Genomic DNA, 20,271 nt, shown 5'->3' with positions numbered 1-20,271 from the left:
GGAAGGAAAGATATGAGAAGCCTGCAGAGCATGCTTTCCCAGACTGTATGGGCCCTGGGAAAGGAGAAGTGGACAGAAAGAGAACACTAGGTACCCTGGAAGAGAAGATTCATCAAAGTCATCAGGGAAGTTAGTAATGCAAGGGAAAAAATTTAGAGACAGGGCCAAACACGCTTCTTCCAAGTCCTTTCTGTCTGCTCAGTCACCTCTATGCTTATTTTTCTTCTTTCCTCTAAGTAGTGTCATGCGTTTTCTTCCTATTCCTAGTCACTCCTAGTCAACAATTTCCTCTCTTTACCATCTTTTCATCAGAACTTGAAACCTCCTCTCCTTCATGTATTAGTGATCATGTTTCTCCATAATACTGCTAGAAACAAGAAATGAAACCTGGAAAACCTGCGTTTGAGAACCAGATCTGCCTCTGCTAGCTATTTGAGAAGTTATTTTGTTCCATTCTTTTTGTTGTTATCGAAACAGCGTGTCACTCTGTCGCCCAGGCTGGAGTGGAGTGGTTCAATCTTGGCTCACTGCAGCCTCAATCTCCTGGGCTCACTCAATCCTTTCACATCAGCCTCCTGAGTAGCTGAGACTACAGGTGTGTGCCACCACAGCTGGCTAATTTTTAATGCTTTTTTTTTTTGGTTTACTTATTTTTTTTTTTGTAGAGATGGTGTCTTGCTATGTTGTGTAGGCTGGTCTCAAACTCATGGGCTCAAGCGATCCTCCTGCCTTGGCCTCTCAGATGAAATGGGAAAAGTTCTGTTGTCCCCCTCGAAGGGCATGCGATGCGGGTGTCGTTAATTTTTCAGTGCCCCACTGCTCAAACCTCTAGGAGAGCATGCAGACAGGCAGGGAGACTCCTGGCAGTGTCCAGGGGTGAATGTTTATAGTTGAAGCCCCAGTGGGCGTGTGTTACAGGGTGCTGTTTTAGTTTAGCCGTCTGTAGGTAGCTTCTGTTAGTCGGCTCAATTAGACCCCCGCCTTATTGCAAGGAGAGAGGGCTCTCTTTGTCCCGGGGTTCTTGCCTTGGTGTACCGGCAGTGGTGCGATCTCAGCTCACTGCAAGCTCCGACTCCTGGGTTCACGCCATTCTTCTGCCTCAGCCTCCCAAGTAGCTGGGACTACAGGCACCCACCACCAAGCCTGGCTAATTTTTTTGTATTTTTAGTAGAGATGGGGATTCACTGTGTTAGCCAGGATGGTCTGGATCTCCTGACCTCGTGATCTGCCCACCTCGGCCTCCCAAAGTGCTGGGATTACAGGCTTGAGAGTGCAAGGTTTTATTGAGTGGAAGTATCTCTCAGCAGATGGGGGAGCCAGAAGGGAGATGGTTTACCTCTGGAGTTGGGTGAGTGGCCGGACTCTTCTCCGAACGTCCCAGCCAAACTCTGCGTTGTTCTGCAGTTAGTGGCCTGCGGTGTGTCGGTGCCCATTGGTGCGTTCCTCTTGACGTCCAGCACCCTTGTGTTCCTCCGGTGATGTGCTCCTCTCGAAGTCCAGCTGCCTGTGTGTCTGCCTGCTAGGGTGTCAGGGTTTTTATAGGCACAGAATGGGGGTGTGGCAGCCAGGGTGGTCTTGGGAAATGCAACATCTGGGCAGGAAAACAAAAATGCCTGTCCTCACCTAGGTCCATGGACACAGGCCCTGGGGAGGAGGAGCCCTAGCCAGGGACCACACCCTCCTCTACCCAGTACTTCCCTTCCTCACTTCCATATCATTTAAAGGGACCACATTCTTCCCTTCTGAGCACTTCCCTTCTGTATCACAAAGTGTTGGGATTATCGGCATGAGGCACTGGTCCCAGCCAATTCCGTTCTTTTAATGCAAACTAGAAAATAGGTGTTCAGAAAGGCCTGCCCTATCCATCTCAGGGAGTTGCTATGAAGATCAAATTAGACCATGTGCAACAGAAGTTTAGAAAAGATTCCAAAAGCACTGTGCAATGGGAATGTATTTTTAAACTCCACTGAGTGGACTTAAAACTATGGTTTTCTTTCTTTCTTTCTTTCTTTTTTGGTTGAGACAGAGTTTCACTCTTGTTGCCTAGGCTGGAGTGCAATGATGCCATCTTGGCTTACTGCAACCTCTGCCTCCCAGGTTCAAGTGATTCTCTGCCTTAGCCACCCGAGTAGCTGGGATTGCAGGCGCTCACCACCATGCCTGGCTAATTTCTTTCTTTCTTTGTTTTTGTCATTTTAGTAGAGATGGGGTTTCACAGTGTTGGCCAGGCTGGTCTCGAACTCCTCACCTTAGGTGATCCACCCACCTTGGCCTCCCAGAGTGCTGGGATTAAGGCTTTAGCCACCGCACCCAACCTGTGTTTCTTTTTTAAGCAAGAAAACAAATGCCTCTCCCCAGCGCTCATTAAACAAATCCCTCTGGTTTTTTTTTTTTTTTTTTTTTTTTTTTTTCCCCCATAGGATTCTTATCCTTCTTACCCCACTGCAAACAATCTATTTTCTTTTGGCCCTTCTGTCCGTCTGTGAAAGGGTCAGGCTTTCTAGCTAACCCTTCATCAAATATTTTTGATGACCACAGTCAAGACAGTACTTATTATTTTTGGGGGGAGGACGGAGTTTTGCTCTTGTTGCCCAGGCTGGAGGGCAATGGCGCAGTCTCAGCTCACTGCAACCTCTGCCTCCAGGGTTCAAGTGATTCTCTTACCTCAGCCTCCCAAGTAGCTGGGATTACAGGTGCACAACACCACACCCAGCTAATTTTTGTATTTTTAGTAGAGATGGGGTTTCTCCATGTTGGTCAGGCTGGTCTCAAACTCCTGACCTCAGGTGATCTATACACCTCAGCCTCCCAAAGTGTTGGGATTACGGGGGTGAGCAACCCTGACTGACCAGGACAGTTCTTATTAATGCCTGAGATGCATCCAGGAGCACATGACCTGGCTGTGACTGTTCTAACAAAGTTCCCCAAATGGGTGGCTCAGGACAACAGAAAGTCATTCTCTCCAGTTCCAGAAGCTTGATGTCTGAAACGGGCAGGGCCGTGCTCCCTCTGAAGGCTCTAGGGATGAATCCTTCCTTGCCTCTTCTGGCTTCTGGTGGTTGCTGGCATTCCTTGGCTTGTGGCCACATCATTCCATTCTCTTCCTTCATTCTCATGTGGCCTTCTCCTGTGTGTGTCTCTGTCTCTTCTTCTCTTCCCATGAGGATGCCATTATTACTCAATTTAAGGTTCACGCTATTCCAATATGACCTATTTGTAATTAGATCTGCAGTGACCCTATTTTCTTTTCTTTTTTTTTTTTTGTGATGGAGTCTTGCTCTGTTGCCCAGGCTGGAGTTCAGTGACACAATCTCAGCTCGCTTCAACTCTGCCTCCTGGGTTCAAGTGATTCTTCAGCCTCAGCCTCTGAAGTAGCTGGGATTGCAGGTGCACGCCACCATGCCTAGCTAATTTTTATGTTTTTAATAGAGACAGGGTTTGCCATGCTAGCCAGGCTGGTCTCGAACTCCTGACCTCAAGTGATCCTCCTGCCTCAGCCTCCCAAAGTGTTAAGATTACAAGCATGAGCCACCATGCCCTGCCCCTATTTTCTAATAAGGTCACATTCTGGGATTCCTGGTGAATGTGAATTTTTGGAGGACAGTATTCAGTCTAGCAAAAGGCAGAACATCCTCATTTTCTTCCCTACCTCAGAAATAAAGAAGTTAACTTCAACCCCTCTGAGAGAGAGAGGCTTCCTGAGCTTCCAACAATCAATTATCCAAATATTAGTCACAGAAGGGCACTAAGGGTTGTGCACAGCACGTGGCCAGCCCGTTCTCTGAGTCTGTCAAGTTTAAGGTGAACGCTAATCCTGAATGAGTCTTAAAATGTATTTGGCATATCCTGGTCATTGTAAAATGTTCTCACATTGTGATGGCTGGGGCTTCCCTCTCAGGTGTAATCTGCGAAGTCAGACGTGACACAGCCTGGGTGAGGTGGGCCAAGCCGGGAACTGGGTTAGGAGGGAAGCTGGGGAATGATCTCCAAGGTCTCAGATCCCAAACTGGCTTTAGCCAGATTCACCCAGAGGGATCTCATAAAAAATGCACATTCCGGGGTCCACCCCAGACCTAATGAATCAGAATCACCTGGGAAGGAGCCTGGGGAGCTCTATTTTCAGAAGCAGCCCAGCCGAATCCTACGGTCAGACAGGGCTAGGAATCCGAGCTCAGTCTAGCGCGGTAGTTCCCAAACTCGTCTGTGCTTCAAAAAATACAGATGCTGATGTCCGGGCATGGTGGCTCATACCTATAATCCCAGCAGTTTGGGACGCTGAGGCGGGAGTATCACTTGAGCCCAGGAGTTTGAGACTAGCCTGGTGAACATAGGGAGATACTGTCTCTATAAAAAATTTAAAAATTAGGCAGGTGTGGTGGTGCCCGCCTGTGATCCCAGCTACCGTGGAGGTTGAAGTGGGAGGGTTTCTTGAGCCCAGGAGATGGAGCCTGTAGTGAGCTATGATTGTGCCACTGCACTCCAGCCTGGGTAACAGAGCGAGGCCCTGTCTCAAAAACAAAACAAACAAAAAACGGATGCTATGTCCCATTCCAGAGGTTGAGGTTTAATTGTTCTTGGGTGTGGCCTGGATTTTGGAAGATTTAAAAAAAAAATCCCAGGTGACCCTAAAGTGTAGATGAGTTTGGAAACCACACATTTAAGGCACACTTGAATGGGGGAGCAGTGAGGTGGCGCGGGCTAGCCAGCCAGAACCCAGGAGTGGGCCAGTAGGAACGAGCATTGCAGAGGCCATTAAGTCTGGGAAGCGTAGTGTCTGTGGCCCATAACAATGCTTCGGCATGAATGCTTTAGACCTAAGACAATTGGCTCCTAAATGTGCAAACTGCAAGGCTGAAATGAATGCATGTTTAATGCTTTACAACACTGTCAAGGGATCAGCTGCAACTCCGTTCTGAGGGCGTGATGCCTGAGATATGCCTGTAATGGAGGTTGATTTTAATGAATTTAATATGGTGTGGAGTGGGGCCTTCAAAAGTAAAGATGTCAGTTCTAAGTTGGTTGCAGGGTTCTGGGCAAAGGTCTTAAAACCCCATGGTGAGCAGATGGCCAATCCTGAGCACCCCAATTTTAAAACAGGGCTTTTTCCAAGAGACTTTTTGAAAATAGCTCCTATTTTGAGGGGAGGAACCCTGGCAGGAGAGAGCCAGAGTTAAGCCCAGCTGAGAGGGGGTTGGCAGGCAGGGGTCTGCCTGATCCTCACTGAAGCTTGGTACTCAGGGTGAGCTTCCTAAACCAGTGCAGATTTGCTGGCCCACTGAGCCTCCCAGATGAGAACCTGCATTTCAACAAGGTCCTTGATGCAGCAAAGTTTGAGATATACTGGGCTAGAACACCCAGGAGACACAAAGGTTCTCTGAAAACTAAGGAAAATAGGTAGGGTGTGGTGACTCATGCCTGTAATCCTTGTATTTTGGGATGTCAAGGCCGGCGGATCACCTGAGGTAAGGAGTTTGAGACCAGCCTGGATCAACATGGTGAAACACCATCTCTACAAAAAATACAAAAATTAGCTGGGTGCGGCTGGGCACAGTGGCTCATGCCTGTATTCCCAGCACTTTGGGAGTCCGACGCGGGCAGATCACGAGGTCAGGAGATCGAGACCATCCTGGCTAACACGATGAAACCCTGTCTTTACTAAAAACACAAAAAAATTAGCCAGGCGTGGTGGCAGGTGCCTGTAGTCCCAACTACTCGGGAGGCTGAGGGAGGAAAATGGCATGAACCTCGCGGAGGAGCTTGCAGTGAGCCGAGATTGCACCACTGCACTCCAGCCTGGGCAGCAGAGCCAGACTCTGTCTCAAAAAAAAAAAAAAAAAAAAAAAAAAATTATCTGGGTGAAGTGGCAGGTACCTGTAGTCCCACCTACTTGGGGGCTGAGAGAGGAGAATAGATTGAACCTGGGAGGCGGAAGTTGCAGTGGCCCGAGATCGCACCACTGCACTGAAGTCTGGTGGCAGAGTGAGACTCCATCTAAAAAAATAAAAAAATAAATACACAAATAAATAAAAAATAAAAATAAATACTGGGCTAGAAGACCCAGGAGACCCGAAGATTCTCTCAAAACTAAAGAAAATAATCTAGGTCACAAATATATTCTCTTCCTCTGTTATGCCCAGACCGTTAGTTCCCCAAAGAAGACCACCAGAGTCCAGAGTCAAAGCCAAGCGGCAAGGATCTTTACTACAAGTTCGAACCTGGTCCCTCCATTCCACAGCATACAAGAGGGCCCTGAACAATGCGAGTGTTTGCTTTTTATAGCCTGAAAGTTACAGGGGAACAAAGGAATTCTTTTGGTTCCCGCTCTTTCAGTAAAACTTTGAACGGCTGTCCCCTCATCTGTCCCCTAATCGGAGACTTTCCTGGTGGTGTTTGTACTGGGCTTCTTTGTTTTGAGCCCGGGGGAAGTTTAAGAGATATATGGTGATATGTGGTGGGATGGGAGGATGGGATGTGTTTGTACTGGGCTTGTTTGTTTTGAGCCCGGGGCTGAGGAATGCGCCCGGCTCTTTTCACCTCCTTCTCCCCATTGCCCCCCTCCACCAGTAATCTTTATAGACTCAAATCGAGTTGATGTTCTATAATCAATTCTAGTCACTTTTATTTGTATTTATTTATTTTAGAGATGGGGGTCTCACTATGTTGCTCAGGCTGGTCTCAAATTCCTGGGCTCAAGTGATCCACCCACCTCCGTCTCCCAAAGTGCTGGGATAACAGGCATCAGCCACTGCACCTGGCCGTCACTTTTATTTTTGATGTTCAAATTATAAGCTAATGCCTGTGAGACCATAGATTCTTTTTATGCACTCAATACATTTTCGTGTTTACCTTATATTTGTATTATGGAAAAGTTCTGTTTTTTCCACCTGTTTCTATTTGATAATGAAGCCCTGTGTGCCTATCACCAGCCTCAGCTGCCATCATCTCATTACCAATCTGGGTTATTTTGAAACAAATATCTTCTAGTATTTAGCCAGTGTTCAAATTTCCCTAACCATCCTAAATGAATGTTTAGAACAGTTGTTTCATTGGAAACAAGGTCAAAACAAATACATATTACATTTTTAGGCCAGTCTTGAAAGTAAGTGTAAAACCATATGTGGGGTAGGAGGTGGGACTAGACTCTCAAGGTGAAGCCTGGATACCAGACCCAATTGAGGACTAGATAAGACAGATTCCACAATGAATAACACCAGGAGGTGGGAATATTAAGGTCCATTGTGAAGGATGGTTACCACAATTTTTTGATCAACTAGTTATCAACCCTGACTGAAGCTGAGAGAGATTTGTTTTTGCTTTTTTTTTCTTTTTTTTCAGAGACAGGGTCTTGCTATGTTGCCCAGGCTGGACTCAAATTCCTGGGCTCAGGTGATTCTTCTGCCTCAGCCTCCTGAGTAGCTGAGACTACAGGTGTGTGCCACTGTGCCCAAAATGATTTAAAAAAAATACGTATGCCCGGACACCACTCTAAACCAACTAAATCAGAATCAGATATCGTGAAGTCACTAATCATTTTGCTCCTGGGTCTTTATGACAGTTTTGCTCCTGGGAAACTCCTGGGAATGTGGTAGAGAGAGAGAAAGAGATGGGAAAATAAGATTTTAAGAAGTGTTGCTACGCATTTTGAAAATAATTTTTATTTGGTGTTTGTCTTGAGGGACGGCGGTAAACATTTCAATTGCCTTTAAGTGTGCTGCATGCTGGAATGATGGTTCTTTGAATGCAGCATCAAACTGGCATTGGGTCACATGGCAGCCTGCATTAACCTTTATGCCACATTTATTAAACATGAATGTCATGAGCCCACTCTCAGGGACCTTATAATTTGGAGGGTTAGGTCAGATCCACAAATCTCTTGTATCTCATTGTAAAGGAAAGCTGGCGTGTAGCAGGAGATGGTGTGATAACAATAACATATTGCATGATCAATATTTGTACCTTCTTAGCAATATTAAACTTTTTGACCTCCTCCATTGTGTCATCAATTTGCTTAACACAGTTTCTTCCTCAGCGTCGTTTTTTAGGCCTGGCATAAGCTGTTTGAAACCCAGGCATATACCCCACCCATCATCTTTGGCCTAGTTAACACCTCCCCTCCCTGAGTGGTGCTTTGGAGAACCTGCTTGTTCCTCATCCCACTGATCCCAAACCCAGGACACCCCACAGCTGCTGACCAGGATTAAACCTAACGGAGATTTAATGCCGTTAAATCAGAAGAAATTCTGATTCTCAGGGACTGACATTCATTCACTTAAATACTTGCAGAGTCGGCCAGGTGTGGTGGCCCACACCTGTAATCCCAGCACTTTGGGCAGCCGAGGTGGGTGGATCATGAGGTCGAGTTCGAGACCAGCCTGGCCAACATGCTGAAACCCCGTCTCTACTAAAAATACAAAAATTAACTGGTATAGCTGTGTGTGCCTGTAATCCCAGCTACTCAGGAGGCTGAGGCAGGGGATTTGCTTGAACCTGGGAGGTGGAGGTTGCAGTGAGCCAAGATTATGCCATTGCACTCCAGCCTGGGCAGCAGAGCGAGACTCTGTCTCAAAAAACAAAAAAACCCAAAAACTTGCAGAGTGAATTTAGGAAACCATGTAGTTTACAGTTTGATGCAATGTCTTCCTTTTCCTCTTTCTCAAATATTTTGAGCCAGGTACTATCCTAGATTGTCTTGTGATATTTACAATCTAGGAGAAGGCAGGAGAGAGAACTAAGAACAGAGAGCATGTTCTGAGATGTCTGCTGTGTCTGCAGGTACCTTCCCTCAATTTCCCTATTCACTGGCCATGATGGAAAGCAGGTCTTGGAGCCATATTTGTACCATGGTACTTCCCCTTCCTATACTCAATTGGTTGGCCAGAAGCGCAATTGTCATTCTCTCTCTCTCTCTCTCCCTCTCTCCCTCCCTCCCTCCCTCCCTCTCCAAGATATCCAGTAACTGACTGATCAGCTGGCGGTGGGTTCTGCTGGCTGCCATGATGGGCCACCAGCAAAAAGGGAAAATTGGTTGTGAGTGAGAAGAAGATATAAGAAAGTCCACAGGGCTGATAAGAAAGACCATGGGCTTCCAGGTGCGGTGGTTCACGCCTGTAATCCCAGCACTTTGGGAGACCAGGATGGCCAGATCACAAGGTCAGGAGATCGAGACCATCCTGGCTCACACGGTGAAAGCCCATCTCTACTAAAAATACAAAAATTAGCTTGGTGTGGTGGCGGGTGCCTGTAGCCCCAGCTAATTGGGAGGCTGAGGTGGGAGAATGGCGTTAACCTCAGGAGGTGCAGCTTGCAGTGAACTGAGATTACACCACTGCACTCCAGCCTGAGCGACAGAGCGAGACTGCGTCTCAAAAAAAAAAAAAAAGAAAAAAAGAAAAAAAAAGAGACCATGGGCTTCTGAGAGCAAGAAAGAGGAATTTTGGTTTCTGTAACTGCAGTTTCCATTCTCTCATGGCCTCTCATTTGTTTCTTGTGCCCATGAGTTTGCCTGTTAGAGATAAGGTGTGCTCCTTGTCCTCAAGTTCATGCAAATGGGTTTCTGTTACTTACAATCATTGTTCCCAGATATGGATGGTGACTGATGCTCTACTAAATGCTGAAAAAAAGCAGAGTGGAAGCACAGAAAAGCGGGCTTCTCTGAGGAGGTGACGTTAGAGCCCAGTTGGAAGGCAGGAGTAAATGTGCACCATGATTTTTTAGGATTAAAACCAAGTATCTCACTGCTTGGGCACGTGTAGATAGAGGTGATTTAACGGTAAAGTGTCCCAGTTGTACCCACTGTGAGTTACCTCACCACAGGGATTATGTAGCCCTGAGTTTGCTTACTGCTTATTTATTTTAGGTTGTTGTTTATCCAAACCTCTTAAATGATATGTGTTTGGAACAGGTAACAGCATCGTTCATTGATGTTGTGGGCAAACCACTATTTTATTACTCAAGACTGGGTAATTTATAAAGAAAAAGAGGTTTAATGGGCTCACAGTTCCATGTGGCTGAAGAAGTCTCGAAATCATGGTGGAAGGCAAAAGGAATGTCTTACATGGTGGCAGACAAGAGTGATAGCTATTTTGGTCATTGTTCGCTGGCCATAGAATTTACTTCTATATTTTGAACTAAGATGAGAGCCAGGCACACAAGACGGTTACAGGTCTGTCTTTTGTTTTTGATGATGATGATGAGGATGATGATGATGATGATGATGAAATGGCTGACATGGTTGATGACTTGCTTTTTCTCATCATCTCAGACCTAGATTTTTGGCTGGACAATTGGCTTGGGATAGATGAAAATCATTCCTTGTATCCCCTTATCTTAAAGTCAAGACTGAACCAGCCTCCAGACTCAATCTTTCATGGGACTTCAGATACCATGAGGAATGGGTGTCCCTGCAATATTGTCATGGCTGTCAAAAGTGTTATTGGAGCTGGGCAAGTGGGCGCTCTCCTGTCATTCCATCCTGCTTAGATTTCCCATTCAACACCAATCTTATTTCCTTTTTTTTTTTTTTGACAGAGTCTTGCTCTGTCTTCTAGGCTGGAGTGCAGTGGTGGGATCTCGGCTCACTACAGTCTCCACCTCCCAGGTTTAAGTGATTCTTGTGCCTCAGCCTCCCACGTAGCTGGGATTGCAGGTGCACATCATCAAGCCTGGCTCTCTTTTTTTTTTTTTTGTACTTTTAGTAGAGACAGGGTTTCGCCATGTTGGCCAGGCTGGTCTTGAACTCCTGACCTCAAGTGATCCACCTACCTCTGTCTCCCAAAGTGCTGGGATTACAGGTGTGAGTCACCGTACCTGGCCCCATTTCCTCTTATACCATAAGTCATTGCCTGCAGATGTGTTTTCTCCATTAGTTTGCAAAAGATTCCTGAGAGTCGGTCTGTGCCTCATTTACTCTGGAATCTCCCTGGCACAAAGCATAGGGCTTTATCTTCAGCAGGCATCCAACAAATGTTTAGTTTCATTCAACAGCTCCTCTTACCACTGCCCCCACCTTATTTGCAGGTGGCTAAGTACAATCGGAATAAGTAGGTATCATAAGATTTAGTCCAGAGTCAATTTGAGAAGAAATTACTTTAGTGATATGAAAATAAACCATGCTATTTAGTCAGAATACTTCTGAGAGTATCCCCTGTCCAAGCATTTGCTGAATTTCGATCTACTATTTTTCAGATGGAACAGTATGCTTGCAGAGAGTCCATTTGGACATAGATACACTTTCATACATTCATGTCTTTAACAATAATTTGTGTCCCTACTGTGTTTGTTCACTAACTCCTTTCAACCTACCACATAAGCTATGTCTGTATTTTCCTTGTAATTTGGGAGGTCCAATGCTTCATTACGCTCATATGCCTGAAACTAATGACGAAAACAGCTCGTTAACCAGCTAGTATAAAAGTAGCCACCAAATCAAGTCAATCACCTGCCTTAAATCAGCCCAGTAATCCCATCTTGAGCGGAGAAGCCTATTCTGAATCACAGTCAAGACATTGATGGAAAAACAGCTCCCTCTGGGGATCAAAACCACGCTCACTCCAAATCCTCCTCCCCAGAGTTCTACTCATTGCTCACCCACTGAACCCAGAACAAACCAGAAGTGCTTGAAATGAGGACGGGTAGCTCCGTGTACCAATCGGAATTTAAAACTCTATCAATTCCTGCTATAGAAATGAGGCTTCTCCCCAGGACCAGCATTCCACGAAGGCAGCCCTTTTCTAGATGGAGAAAACAGAACCTGAAGACACCCGTTTCCCTAAACTGCTCTCGCTCATGTGTAAGTACAAATGAAAAATGTTGAGGCTGCTTCTGTTGGCATTGCTTTTTATGGCCATCAATAAATCATTTTATCCTTGAACAAGACTTGAGAATGACCCGAAGGCAGAGGCACAATTCCTTAGGAATTAGGCCAACAGAGAATGGGCTATCTCTCTTCCCACCCCTTCTCTTACTCTGCTGTCAGAAACAGAAACGTTCTCTGTGAGTAGCTGGGAGTAGACGGCCACACTTGAGTTCCATCTGGGGGTTCTGTTAACACAGTTTTACCCCAGCCTGCCTTGATGGCCACTGCCACACAAGCTGCATCTGTTCTTTCTTCTGCGCCTTTTGTTACTTCGTTGTTTTTCCTCTTTCTAGTGTAGTGAGCTGAATGGTGGCTTTGCACAAGATATATCCAGATCCTTGTGCCTAGAATCTGTGGAGGTGGCATTATTTGGAAAAAGGGTCTTTGCAGATGTAATTAAGTTGAGAATCTCGAGATTATCCTGGAGTAATTTAGGTAGGCTGCACATCTAAAGACAAGTGTCCTTATAAGAGGACACTTTTGTCTGGGCGCAGTGGCTCATGCCTGTAATCCCAGCACTTTGGGAGGCCGAGGCGGGTGGATCACCTCAGGTCAGGAGTTTGAGACCAGCCTGACCAACATGGAGAAACCCCATCTCTACTAAAAATACAAAATTAGCCGGGCATGTTGGCGCATGCCTGCAATCCCAGCTACTGGGGAGGCTGAGGCAAGAGAGTTGCTTGAACCCAGGAGGAGGAAGTGGCAGTGAGCTGAGGGCATGGCATTGCACTCCAGCCTGGTCAACAAGAGTGAAACTTCATCTCAAAAAAAAAAAAAAAGGACACCCTTTTTCATGCGCGTCCGTGTGAAGAGACCACAAAACAGGTTTTTTGTGAGCAATAAAGCTGTTTATTTCACCTGGATGCAGGTGGGCTGAGTCCAAAAAGAGTCAGCGAAGGGAGATAGGGGTGGGGCCATTTTATAGGATTTGGGTAGGTAAAGGAAAAAGGGGGGTTCTCTGGCAGGCAGGAGTGGGGGTCACAAGGTGCTCAGTAGGGTAGCTTTTGAGCCAGGATGAGCAAGGAGAAGGAATTTCACAAGATAATGTCATCAGTTAAGGCAGGAACAGGCCATTTTCATTTATTTTGTGGTGGAATGTCATCAATTGAGGCAGGAACTGGCCATCTGGATGTGTACATGCAGGTCACAGGGGATATGATGGCTTAGCTTGGGCTCAGAGGCCTGTCGTTCCTGTCTTCTTATATTAATAAGAAAAATGAAATAGTGGTAAAGTATTGGGATGGTGAAAATTCTTTGGGGGTGGTATGGAGAGACAATGGGCGATGTTTCTCAGGGCTGCTTCGAGCGGGATTGGGGTGGCATGGGAACCTAGAGTAGGAGAGATTAAGCTGAAAGAAGGTTTTGTGGTAAGGGCTGATATTGTGGGGTTGTTAGAAGAAACTTTTGTCATTTAGAATTATGGTGATGGCCTGGATACAGTTTTGTATGAATTGAAAAACTAAACGGAATAAGAGAAGGAGAAAAACAGGTATTAAAGGACTAAGAATTGGGAGGACCTAGGACATCTAATTAGAGAGTGCCTAAGGAGGTTCAGCATAGCCTTGTCAGCAAAGATTATTTAAGAGTTAAGCGTGGTGGTTTGGGGATAGCACCAGGAGATATCAGCTGTGATGGCTTGGAGAAACAGTGTAAACCACCAGTGTAAACAAGAGCAGGGCATATATGAGTAGTTGAGAACAGTGAATAGGAGTATGGCTAGACAGAAGATAGTAGGGATGACAATTTTTTGGGGGCAGAGTCCAAGTTGGTCTTGTGTCTGGAATGAGACTGGAGCCTATCAAAAAGGAGCGTCTATACAGGAGATCCAATGGGTTTCGGGGGACCTGCCCCGATAATCACGTAGGTTCTTTTCTATTTTCCTAAGCGTCGACTGGCTTGAGAAATAAAAGGACAGAGTACAAAAGAGAGAAATTTTAAAGCTGGGCATCCGGGGGAGACATCACACATTGGTAGGATCCGTGATGCCCCACAAGCCACAAAAACCAGCAAGTTTTTATTAGGGAGTTTCAAAAGGGGAGGGAGTATACGAATAGGTGTGGGTGACAGACATCAAGTACTTAACAGGATAATAGAATAACACAAGGCAAATGGAGACAGGGCTAGGTCACAGGACCACAGGACCGAAGTGAAATTAAAATTGCTAATGAAGTTTTGGCACCATTGTCATTGATAACATCTTATCAGGAGACAGGGTTTTGAGATCAACCGGTCTGACCAAAGTTTATTAGGCGGGAATTTCCTCTTCCTAATAAGCCTGGGAGCGCTGTGGGAGACTGGAGTTTATTTCACCTCTGCAATCTCAACCATAAGAGACAGGTACGCCCCGGGGGGCCAGTTCAGAGATCAACCCCTAGGTGCGCATTCTCTTTCTCAGGGACGTTCCATGCTGAGAAAGGAATTCAGTGATATTTCTCCCATTTGCTTTTGAAAGAAGAGAAATATGGCTCTGTTCTGCCGGGCTCACCAGCGGTCAGAGTTTAAGGTTATCTCTCTTATTCCCTGAACGATTGCGGTTATCCTATTCTTTTTTCAGGATGCCCACATTTCATATTGCTCAAACACACATGCTGTATAATTTGTGTAGTTAACGCAATTATTACAGGGTCCTGAGACGATATACATCCTTCTCGGCTGACAGGATTAAGAGATTAAAGCAAAGACAGGCATAGGAAATCACAAGGATATTGATTGGGGAAGTGATAAGTGTCCATGAAATCTTTACAATTTATGTTTAGAGATTGCAGTAAAGGCAGGCATAAGAAATTAAAAAAGTATTAATTTGGGGAACTAATAAATGTCCATAAAATCTTCACAATCCACGTTCTTCTGCCATGGCTTCAGCCAGTCCCTCCGTTTGGGGTCCCTGACTTCCCGCAACAAATGGGCTGTACCTTGTAGCATTCCGAGGACAGGCCTGAATTCTGAGAAAGAAAAGTGGTAAAAGTATTGTCCAGTCCTTTTTAAGTTGGTGGCTGCGCTTGGTAAGGTGTGTTTTTAAAAGACCATTAGTCTGTTCTACCTTTCCTGAAGACTGAGGACTGTAAGGGATATAAAGGTTTCACTGAACACTAAGAGGCTGAAAAAATGCTTGGCTGACTTGATTAATAAAGGCCGGTCTGCTATCGGACTGTATAGAGGTGGGAAGGCCAAACTGAGGAATTATGTTTGATAGAAGGGAAGAAATGACCCTGGTGGCCTTCTTAGACCCTGTGGGAAAGGCCTCTACCTATCCAGTGAAAGTGTCTACCTAGACCAAGAGGTATTTTAGTTTCCTGACTCAGGGCACGTTGAGTAAAGCTGATTTGCCAGTCCTGGGTGGGGGCAAATCCCTGAGCTTGATGTGTAGGGAAGGGAGGGGGCCTGAAGAATCCCTGAGGAGCAGTAGAATAGCAGATGGAACACTGAGAAGTTATTTCCTTGAGGATAGATTTCCACGATGGAAAGGAAATGAGAGGTTCTAAGAGGCGGGCTAGTGGCTTGTACTATAGCATAGTCTGCTTTTGCTGGTGTGTAGCAATTAGGCCTGGTGGAACTGACATCAATAAACTAAGTGTGGTCAGGGTGAGAAACAGGGAAGAAGGAAATGTGGGAAAATGGGGTAAATGTCAGGTGGATCAGAGAGATGCAGTCATGAGGGTCAGGTGTGGTATCAGGAATAATGGGGGAGGCCGGATTGAAGTCTGGGCCAGGAACAATGGTAATTCTGGTAGACTCAACAAAGAGTGAGTACAGCAGAAGAAGCCAGGGAGCAGAATGTATATGTGGCAGGTATGAGGAAGAAAATACATTTTGGAAATTATGAGAGCTGTAGAGAGTGAGTTGAGCATAGTTTGTGATTTTAAGGGCCTTTAAAAATATTAGGGTGGCAGCAGCTGCTGCACAGAGACATAACAGCCAACCTAAAACAATAAGGTCAAGTTGTTTGGACAAAAAGGCTACAGGATGCGATCCTGGTCCTTGTGTAAGAATTTCAACTGCACAGCGCTGCACTTCGGCTGTGTGTAATGGAAAGGGTTGGGATGAGTCACGGAGAGCTAGTGTAGCAGGACGAGTTCCAGACAAAACTCCTCAGACACCGGATTAAAGAAGGAAGAGGCTGGGAGGTGGAGGTTGTAGCGAGCCGAGATCACGCCACTGCACTGTACTAAGAAAAATTCTTCTGCCTTGGGATCCTGTTGATCTGTGACCTTACCCCCCAACCCTGTGCTCTCTGAAACATGTGCTGTGTCCACTCAGGGTTAAATGGATTAAGGGCGGTGCAAGATGTGCTTTGTTAAACAGATGCTTGAAGGCAGCATGCTCGTTAAGAGTCATCACCACTCCTTAATCTCAAGTACCCAGGGACACAAACACTGCAGAAGGCCTCAGGGTCCTCTGCCTAGGAAAACCAGAGACCTTTGTTCACTTGTTTATCTGCTGACCTTCCCTCCACTATTGTCCTATGACCCTGCCAAATCCCCCTCTGTGAGAAACACCCAAGAATGATCAATAAAAATAAAAATGAAAATTAAAAAAAAAAAAAAAAAAAGAAGGAAGAGGCTTTTTCATTTGGCCGGGAGCGTCGGCAGACTCGTGTCTTAAGAGCCGAGCTCCCTGAAAAAGAAATTCCTAGCCCTTTTAAGGGCTGACAACTCTAAGGGGTCTACGTGAAAAAGTCATAATAGATCAAGTAAGCCTGAGGAACGTGACTGGGGGCTACATACATCAGCTAACAGAACAAAAAGTTTTTACAGTGCTTTCTCATACAATGTCTGGGATTTACAGATAACACCAGTAGTTTTGGTCAGGGGTTAATATTGTTATTTTAACCACCAGGGCCAGGTGGTGGCACCAAGGTCGTCTAGCTATTTATTTTACTTCTGTTTTTTCCAACTTTTTGCTTTCTCCATTTTTTGCTGTCTTACAAACTAGGGAAAAGGGGAGGTTGGGGAGAAACTGGGAAGGACAACAGGAGAAGTGGTGGTCTCATACCATATTTCCCCCCTTTGAGCATTTTCACTTTTTAGTGGGAGTTCTCACTCTCATCTTTACTTTTTGAGTCTCTTTGTGAGATAGAGCGATACTGATTTATATAACACACTTGTGCTGAAGTTTTCTGATGAACCAAAGTAGCTACAAAACCTTTTATCATTTGAAAAAGCAAGAGTAATACACAGGGGAGCAGAAAGCAGTTTCCTATCACTAGCAATACACCTACAATGAGGGTTTTAAATCCTCCTATAGCTTGAAACCATTTTTCAAATAAAGACTCAGGATTAAACTCGTGCCAAACCTGTACAGGCACGTGTGCCACTTTTGTCATGTCCCTGACTATGTTTTTAACCACCTGTCCTTGATCATTTATTTGTAGGCAGCAATTGGTTAAGTTAAATTTTCCACAAACTCCTCCTTCAGCTACTAGCAAGTAGTCTAAGGCCAGTCTATTCTGATAGATAACATTCCTCATTTGGGTTTCTTTCCAAGCTAAAACAGTCAAAGCTCTGCCAGTTTCATTAGTAATTATTTGTAAGATGGCCTGCAACCGTATGATCCAATTGAGCATGTAGATGGGGGTTCGGTATCCCCATGAGCCGTCTTGTGACCATGTGGCAGGCCCATAATACTGAATGATCCTTTCAGGGGGCCACTCATTCTCTTTCCAGTTTCCTATAACTATGCCTTTCTTTTCTCGGGCGGCGTAGAGAGGGAAACCTAGTAGCTCACCCATTTTTATGGGTAATAAAAAAAAGGATGGCTTAATAGTGCCAATAACACAACTGCCTGCCCATTTATTAGGTAACCGAATGTAGGCTCTGTGCCTACGTATCTAGTATAGTCCAGCGGGAACCGTCCAGTCCTGATGAGATTCTGGATGAGCCTAATCAGTTTTTAATTTAGAAAATTTACTAAATGGATTCTTTTCAGTGTGGTTTAGGTCCTACTAAGTAATTGTCTTTGTTGTGTTGTTATACAACTTCTGTCCTATACAATTAAGCTTTCCTACAGGGATGATAACGTCTTTCCCTTCTCCAGCTATACAGTATTGTCTAATAATTGAGGTTTTTAGGACCTAGAAGTTGCTAGCTTCGGCCTTCTGAACTGGAATTATATCAGGAGCTGGATCAGTAGGCACCAACTCTCGGGCTTCCCAAGGCCATCTGTCTCCGATAGTGGTTCCTCCGCGTACATAACAAGAAGTAACATTAAGTAAGAAAATTACATTTTCTGCTAATTGGAGAAACAAATTTTTTGTCTTTTTCAGAAGTTCTGGTGCTGGCAGATTCAGCTCCTCATAAAAGGTTTGAAATACTGGTTTGGGAGAGCACTTGTGGACCTCCCCTCTAATTAAAATGGCAACTTGAGGGTTTAAACCTGTCCTATTGATCCCCAGGGTTACACTTTCTCCCTTTTTCCAAAGGGGATCTAGGGGATTGGTAATTATTAGTTCTAGTGGGTTACAGTGACCGGCAGCACAGGAGGGGTTGGCTTCTCCCTTCTGAAGATAAACCGAGTCCTTTTTGTTCTTTTTTTAAGTAGCCTGAATAACACATGTCCAATAGGCACAATTTTTACAAACCCCTGACTCATGACAAACATATTTATTTTCTACTCTTTAGCTCCTTTCTCAGTTAAGAGAACCACATCCTATTTCTAGCTTTTTACTGTTAATGGCTGCACAAGCATCAAATCTTAAAATGATTTGCTTGGGGATTTCTTTTTCTTCTGTTCTAGTTATTATTTTACTTGTATCACCTAGCAAAAGGCCAGTTCTTATTTGAAAAACGGTGGTTGCAGAGGGCTCAGATGGGTCATAACACACATCAGGTCGGTCATTTCTTGGGCTACATACCTTGTACTGAGTGGCATTACACAAACAAGTTTCTTTTAATGTTTCCATACATTCATAATAACTATAGAACAGAAAGATTGTTTTAATTTGCTGTCCTACTTCGGTGACCTGATGAATACACTGGGAACAGTCCCCATTTTGAGTAAGGTCAGTTGAAGCCCTTACTGTGTAAGTCCAAAATTTAAGAAAAATGAATCTAACGATGAGCTTCCTCATGCTTCGGCCATGCGTGGACCAGTCAGCTTCCGGGTGTGACTGGAGCAGGGCTTGTCGTCTTCTTCAGTGTCACTCTGCAAGGGTTGTCTGGGCTTGGTCTTGCCTCCCAGGTTTCCAGCGCTGCAGGTTTTACACACCTGTGGTGGTTCCAGGCTGGGATTCCTTCTACCTTCACAGCGGTGGGAGTGGTCAGGACGACAGTCTGGGGTCCTTTCCACCGTGGACACAAAGAGGCTACGTTCCAGTCCTTGATCCACACTCGATCATCTGGGGAGAAAGGGTGAACTGGGGAGAATAAACTAACAGGGCATCTCTCATTTACCCAGGCTGAGATTGTCTGTGTAATTTTTCCTAAAGCCTGTAGCTGTCGCTGTAACTCAATTTCACCTAACTCTCAGGGAGTGCCTGGAAGTCCCCGCAATATAGGAGGGGGCCTATGATATAATATTTCATAAGGGGAATATCCTGTTCTTTTAGAAAGGGTATATCTAATTTTAAATAATACCATAGGGAGAGCCTGTATCCATTTTAATCCTGTTTCCTGACATACTTTCCCTAAACTATTTTTGATAGTTTGATTCATTCGCTCCACCTTTCCGGAACTCTGAGGCTGGGAGGCAGCATGCAGTTTCCGTGTGATCCCCAATACCTTTGCCGCCTTCTGTACTAAGTCAGCCACAAACGCCGACCCATTATCTGAGCTGATCCATAAGGGCAGTCCAAATCTAGGAATAAGATCTCGAAGAAGCACACGAGTTACTTCACGAGCTTTCTCAGTTCGTGTTGGATAAGCCTCCAGCCACCCAGAGTAGGTACACCCAAGAACTAGTAAATACTTGTTACCTCTACACTTTGGCATCTCTGTGAAGTCCACCTGGAGATCTTCAAAGGGGCCTGCTCCATAAGCTTGTATGCCGGGTGGAACGGCTGGACATTGCCTCGCATCATGCTGTCGGCAGGTAACACACCACTGTGTCACCGTTTTGGCAAGGGCTGACAAATGCGAGATGTAGAAATACCAGCCTAACAACTTTTCAAGTGATTCCTGACCTCGATGGGTGGTTTCATGCACAGCCAGTACAACTGCAGCTCCTAGCAGCTGCGGCACAGCTACTCTCCCATCCGGTAACCGAATTCATCCTTCCTCCATCACTTGTGCTCTCTCAGCCTGGAGAAAGTCCTTTTCTTCTGTAGAATAAGTAGGTACAAGATCAGATGCTTGAAGGGAGCATGGGGGCTGTGACTGATGTCCGGAAGGGGGCAGATGCTGCTTTTCGAGCCTCTAAGTCAGCGTGGGAATTCCCTAAACCCACCAAGGTGGAAGCTCGCTGCTGTCCTCTGCAATGCATAA

General features: G+C 45.4%; 1 protein-coding gene across 29 annotated transcripts in view; it reads left to right on the top strand.

Annotated features, from left to right (window-relative positions):
• LOC117977895 (uncharacterized) overlaps positions 1 to 20,271 on the top strand; it is a 196,460-nt gene that overhangs the window by 97,356 nt on the left and 78,833 nt on the right. The window contains exon 4 of one of the 29 annotated variants that reach the window (XR_008623069.2): positions 7,336 to 7,991. The exons of 27 other annotated variants lie outside the window; for them this stretch is intronic. Coding sequence is in view for 1 of the 2 variants with exons in the window: in XM_063607051.1 (XP_063463121.1) it covers positions 11,682 to 11,788 (107 nt within the window). In the remaining variant the exon portion in view is untranslated. Of the gene's footprint in view, positions 1 to 7,335; positions 7,992 to 11,681; positions 11,789 to 20,271 lie in introns of those variants that run through there. One more of the 29 variants, XM_063607051.1, reaches the window with a different exon arrangement.

Source organism: Pan paniscus, chromosome 7 (assembly GCF_029289425.2).
Source record: "Pan paniscus chromosome 7, NHGRI_mPanPan1-v2.0_pri, whole genome shotgun sequence".
Taxonomy (NCBI): Eukaryota; Metazoa; Chordata; class Mammalia; order Primates; family Hominidae; genus Pan; species Pan paniscus.
The sequence above is the reverse complement of the archived record's forward strand: the minus strand, read 5'-3'. Positions and strand labels throughout refer to the sequence as shown.